Genomic DNA, 7004 nt, shown 5'->3' on the forward strand with positions numbered 1-7004 from the left:
TATTAGATAGGGTAAGCCACGAAAAAAGAAAAATTATTTTATTTGACTAAATTAACTGCTGTAGTTGTGCAGATAGTCTCACCTTTTGGAATGCTAAAATATTTTATTGTTGTACTCATCGTTCTTTTAGGTCGTTGATATGTATGCAAGGTTATTGAATAATGATGTGAGTAAAAGACTGATGAAGGTTAAGCGGTACATTGTCGAGCCATGTGTTGTTGTAAGTATAATGACCAACTTTTTTTACCACCAACTAACACCATGCATATACAGTTTCACTTATTGTTAGTTTATTAGAAAATTTGATTCCAATGTTTATTAAATAGTATGAATTGCTCGTGCAATTTCTAACTATCGTATGACTTTCAATCCAATTTCATTGATTTGTTGGGCAGGCTGCCATTCAAGGTGTAAACCGATTTGAGAAAAAGTCTGATGATGTCCTATATTCGAAACTGAACAACTGGTTCAAAATAAGAGCAAATAATACGTCAAGTCTAGCAAATGCCAATATGGTGATCAATCTCTTATAACTGCTGGATCAAATACCTTTTATTTTATATCAAATATGTTGCATTTGTAAAGTCTAACACATTATATTTTCAGATACTGGTTCCAGTGGTGAACAAAAGTCACTAGTTTGTATACTCATTTGATATTGCACAAAGCATTGTTCATCTCTTTGACTCACGAGTTGATTCATCACGGGTTTGACAGACTAACATCTTACGACGACTGGTGAAATCTAAACACTATTTATACCTTGAATTTTTACTGCATCTGTTTTATGGCTTTAAATTATATAACTAGTGAGAAAGTGTAATCAAGAAAATTATATTTTTATGTTGCAGAGGCGAACCTTGGGCTTAATAATGGCAAAACAATTTGATAAGTTGATGGATTTCGAGGGATTTGTATTGCAAGTCGCAGATGTGCCTCAACAGTCTCCACATAATAGGTATATGTCCTGTAAATAAGAGTTTATTTATATTATATCTTGAAATATAACTAAATACTAAGTTATATTATTAGGATGGTAAGGTAAAACTTGTATGTCCTACAATCTGGTTGTCATGACAATGTATACCTCGTGTTTCAGCTATGATTGTGGTGTGTTCATAATGAAATTTCTGGAGCACTGGAATGGAAGATTAGGCATATGCATTACGGAGGTATATATATTATTTTGATTTATAGAAATTTTTTGGTAGCAATTATTTTTATGATGACTAATGTATAACATGTGGTGCTGATTATTTCAATGTTTGGATAGGATAACATATGGAAGTATCGAGTGCAATATGTGTCTATGTTGGTTGCAACCGAGCATAACGAATGAGCCGAATCCATCCTTGAGTTGTTAAATATCCTTCCCCGACGAAAAAACCAGTTGTAATAAATGATTAACAAATATTTAGTAATTTATGAGTTGTGTTGCGTAGAAATTTGTACTTGTGTTGTGTAGAATTATCTCATTTTGGGATTACTGTTGGGAGCAAAGTTCATTAGTTATGAAATTTTTACTACTAGTGGGACATATAGAATTTTGTGTTGGGAGCAAAGTTCATTACTGTTGGGACATGCTTCATTTTTTGTTTGCGGTAGACAGGGTTGGGACACCACGATGAATATATAACTTCTTGTAATCAATTGAATAGAAGTAAAAGGTGTAAAACTATTCTGCATTGATTGCAATTCTCAAACTACTATCTAATATAAAAGTAAAACAATCATTTTAGTATTACATTGTTCCAATCCAGTTCCAAATGGGTCACAAGATACATCAGCTTAGCATACATATTCATGGAAGGCAATTAGCTTCTACCCATTTATATCGTAGGTAGTTGCACTTCTTCGTCGCTTAATTGCATGAGAGTACTGCTCTTTGACCTTTCCACAGAGGCCACAATGGGGGTCTGGCAATCATTGAAACAAGCAATAAATTATTTAAATCAAAAGTTCAGTGTTCATAAAAGCATGCCCTACAATAGTCTTGTAACAAGGTTAGAATAGTTCTAAATAATAACTGTAAATAATGAGCTTTTTAAAGAATTACTGACCATTAAGAATTCGGTGAAACTTGTGTACTTTGTCTTGCTCACAGGATCGTTGGGAAGCAAAAGTGGGAGATTGTTACGATCTTGAATACGGATATTATGAGCACCAGTATTTGAGGAGTGATTCCAGTTTCACCGGGCTACCATTAAGTATTGTACTGAACAAGATACTGTAAATTTGTCCAAAATCTTGATTATCCACACAAGTGCAATATCTGACTTACCATCCTACAAGACTGCATATCTGAATGAATAACTGGGGATGATCCAAAATTTGATTCACTGAATGACTGTTATCACGAGTAGCACATTACATTAGTTGCAAAGTCATGCTAACACTGTGTATAACACAAACTAACTAATTTGTAAAAATTAAATACACATTGTGTCCAAAATTTAAGATGTTAGGTGGTATGAAAATTATGATGCAAATGTGTACATAATATATAACAACGTGTTCAACTGAATTAACAATATGTAAACAAAAATCAACTGAAAATAATCTAAACAAAAATCAAAATTCAGTACATACGTGACCATAAATGAATACATTGTAAAGTTATACTACAAACTTATGGGCTACTATGAATATAACACATAACCAATGCATTAGATTGAAGTAACTATGCAATAGATTTCAAATGATATGGTTTGTAGTGTACAAGATGAAATATACCGTGTACCAGAATAATAACACAATGTCAAAATTAAATAACGGGTGATAAATAATTGTAACTTGTACGATTGAAAAAATAAATGTGAGCAAATAAATTAATAATGTGTAAAAAATTTTATCCAAATGTGTAATCATGTGTCCAAATGGAATTATTCATATTTCAAAACAAAGTAATCAGTGGTACATAATATCAATCAATGCGTACAACATATATATCAGTTTGTACACATAAAACAACAACATGTAAATGCTATTAAATCAAGAGATCTCCGTACTGTGTACCAACTAATATACACCGTGTACCAGAATAATAACACGATATCAAAACTAAACAACGGGTGATAAATAATTGTAACTTGTACGATTGAAAAAATAAATGTGAGCAAATAAATTAATAATGTGTAAAAATTTTTTATCCAAATGTGTAATCATGTGTCCAAATGGAATTATTCATATTTCAAAACAAAGTAACCAGTGGTACATGGTATCAACCAATGCGTACAACATATATATCAGTTTGTACACATAAAACAACAACATTAAATGTTATTAAATGAAGAGATCTTCGTACTGTGTACCAACTAATATACACCGTGTATCAGAATAATAATACGATATCAAAACTAAACAACGGGTGATAAATAATTGTAACTTGTACGATTGAAAAAATAAATGTGAGCAAATAAATTAATAATCTGTAAAAAATGTTATCCAAATGTGTAATCATGTGTCCAAATGCAATAACGATATTTTAAAACAAAATAACCAGTGGTACATGGTATCAATCAATGCGTACAACATATATATCAGTTTGTACACATAAAACAACAACATGTAAATTCTATTAAATTAAGAGATCACCGTAATGTGTACCAACTAATATGTACAAAATATGATATTACTATGTCAAAAATAAATAACATGTGATGAACTACCTATCACTAATATGTACACCTTAATAACCAATGTGTACAAGTAAAACATTAATTTGTAACACCTAAATAACTAACAGTGAACTATAACGCACATTATGTAAAGTATAAAAATAACTACTTACTGCCACAAAATTATTGGATGACAAATATTTGCTTGATGTTTGGCTTTGGATAGGTTGATAGGATTCTGATGACTGACAAGAGAAAAATATACAATAACTCAGTCGGCTTATGATAGTAGAGTCAATTGAAATGATATAGTTATGTAAGTCCAAATATAAAATTCGGTACTAACCATCTCAGGAGTGCTTGCCTCAGACAATCTAAAGTTCTTCTTTTGCCTATGAAACCTGTCCACCCAACTACGCAATACTTTCTTAGTTTTTCTACCACTTTGTTTCTTCAAACCCGTTGGAGTCACAAAGTGGCCAGCTGCATTCTGCACTTGTATTTCCTTACATAGATCCATTGATGCACTATTCTGTGTTATTTTATCTATTTCTCCACAAAATAGCATTTCGACTCTCTTTGATAATTCAAACATTACGCTACTGACTAATTTTGTAGTGGCTTCTGACATGGCAGCCCTGGTAGCAAGTCTTACCATTTCGAGTGCTAATAGCCTATATCGATGGGAAATAGAGAGAGACGAATCTGATGATATTTCTCTACCCTTGCAATCGACGCTGCCTCTGGACCTTGCCTTCTTTGTCCACCTCTTTGTCACATATTGATCAGGAATAAACTTTGTTCCAACCATATCATACACCTTTAAAGCATGTGAGCATAGGATTCCTTCTTGCTCAAAAAGATTACAACTATAAGTAATGTCTTTAGTTATTGGATTCAATATCACTCTTCTCTCTCTTCATCCATCATAGTGACTGACACTGTATTCCACATGCATTGTAGTATGCTTTTGGTCCAAGATCACCATTGTAGTGGATTCATCATATTCATTCTGGAATGCAACAAACATACATGGAGAGTATATAGAAGTTGCCTGGATCAGTACGGGAGTTTGTTGCAATCCCAACATTGGCAGCTTCTGTCGATTGTAATACTCAGCTCTTAGTTCATTATATCTTTTTTCATCCACAACTCGGTTAAAATGTTTGAAGAATTGAACCAGATCATGATCAAGTTTCAGATAATTTTCTATGGAAGCATTTAGACTCTCACTTAACTTTTTATGCAAATAATTTTTAGACTCAGATAATTTTCAGATAATTTTTATGCAGTCCAAGCGCCTTTCATGAAGTATTTTGCCCATTTCTTTCGACATGCATAAATGCCACATAACTATTCATTTGTTTCGAGCTTGTGCTCTTTTAGCATTGCATCCCAGGCCATGATAAACTCATTTTCACCTTCTATCTCATACATACATACAGCAAATCTATATGGGAGATTACCACCATCTTTGTAATAGTTCCCAAGGTGTTTCATGAAATTGACTCTAATATGAAAAGTGCACAGACCATGGTATGTTGAAGGCATAACAGCTCAAATTACAACGGCCATGGCTGCATCCTGATCTGTGAAGATGGTTTTTGGGTGCCTTCCACAAACTGCCTCTACAAATGTACCGAACACCCACTTGAACGATTCAATTGTCTCATCATACAATAGAGTTGCTCCAAAAATAATCAATTGTCTAAATTGATTGAATCCCACAAATACGCCTAATGGTCTGTACTCCTTGTTAGTTTTATATGTAGTGTCAAATGTAACCACATCCCCAAAATAGGTATAATCTATCAGCATTGATGCATCAGCCCAAAATATATTTGTAATTTGTTCTTTACAATCAAGCTGCTCTGCGTGGAAAAATGACGGATTTTTCAATTTTTGTTCTTCAAAGTATCGTAGCATTGCACCAGCTTCACCATACTTTAATCCCCTCTCTCTTTTTGTTCGTAGATAGCGTTTTAAGTCATCACAAGTGTAGCCAATATTGCCTAATCCACTTGCCTTTTTTCCCATGAGTTTATGGGATTGTTTCAAGGATATTCCTGCATCATTTGCAATCTCAGTTTGGGCTTCTTGAGAAATACTTACTTTTCTTTGCGAACGCATCATATGAGCACATTCTAAAATGTGTAGTATGTGATTATGCTCAATTACCAGATCTCAAACCTGATACTTCATTGTTTCTCTATTCAAAATTATCCCTATTTTAGCTTCACATCCGGTTTTTGTTTCAGCCCGAGTTCTCTTTGATTTTACATCTCCTTCGTACCGTGGTTTGAAACCTTCTTTGCAACATGTGTACCTTCTAGATGTAACTACACCGTCTTTATCCTTGTTCAAGTAGTCTTTTCAAACACTGAACCCAATAACTAATCCGTACCTATTGTAGAAGTTGTATGCCTCATCTTCTGACTGAAACTCCATGCCAATCTTAGGATACAATGCTTCCTCCATTGTGCTGTATTCAACAAAAGCATTTTTTCCTATTGTTTTTCAGGACAAATAATTATATTTATTTTTTATTTCTTTATTCACATCATAAGCACTTTATTATTTGTATTCACATATGTACATACTTTATAACGACGTGTACACACCTTATAACATTTTATAAAATAATTTTTATGGATGTGTATTTTCCCTGTAATAGGTAATTACATAACTCTAATAATTTGCATAGCATATTTCACTATATAATATATACATTTCTAACAAATATTATAACCAATTTATGTATAATATCAGTATTTACATACTTTACAATCATATGTACACACTTTATAACAATGTGTACACCCTTTATATCAACTTGTAACATAACAAATCCATGTATGCCTCATACACTTTTACATAGCGTAAGGTTTGACAGAATTCTCAAAATCTATACATTGTCATCTATACCGTTTGTGTAGTTATTTAAGTTGGTCACATTGTTAAGTTATTTTTACGCTTATGTTATTTTATTTGTACACATCCTCATTTATATTTTGAAATTCTATACGGGATTTTTATTGTACAAGTTAACCATTCTCTCTAAAAGGATAATGACATACTTCTTATAATTTTTAAATCATGCTTCACTAAATAACACATTTATTACAATCAAATTACATATAATATTAGCGTTTACCTTGGACAAAGTTCACCATGCAGTAAATTTCAGATGGGCTACTCACAAGTCTCGGCTATGCATTTGTTACTCGATGAATATCTATCTCAGTTATCCATTACTTCAATCGGCGTGTATTGTTGCTGCAGCGGATCTTCACAATTATCTTGTGCACACCTCAGACAAGATGCCCGTTTTGATAGGGTTTATTTAAGAGTTGGAAGAGAAAAAGACAAAAATTTATGTCTATATCA

General features: G+C 32.7%; 1 protein-coding gene across 1 annotated transcript; it reads right to left on the reverse strand.

The window, feature by feature from the left end:
* Nucleotides 1-1829: 1829 nt before the first annotated feature.
* LOC113739243 (protein FAR1-RELATED SEQUENCE 5-like) lies at nucleotides 1830-6095 on the reverse strand. The gene is made up of 6 exons (XM_027266474.2): nucleotides 6022-6095; nucleotides 5184-5733; nucleotides 4558-4854; nucleotides 3964-4437; nucleotides 2282-2347; nucleotides 1830-1916 (listed from the first exon to the last, which is right to left on the reverse strand). The coding sequence occupies exons 1-6, from the start codon at nucleotides 6093-6095 to the stop codon at nucleotides 1830-1832; spliced, it is 1548 nt and encodes a 515-aa protein (XP_027122275.2).
* Nucleotides 6096-7004: the final 909 nt, after the last annotated feature.

Source organism: Coffea arabica, chromosome 4c (genome assembly GCF_036785885.1).
Source record: "Coffea arabica cultivar ET-39 chromosome 4c, Coffea Arabica ET-39 HiFi, whole genome shotgun sequence".
Lineage (NCBI taxonomy): Eukaryota > Viridiplantae > Streptophyta > Magnoliopsida > Gentianales > Rubiaceae > Coffea > Coffea arabica.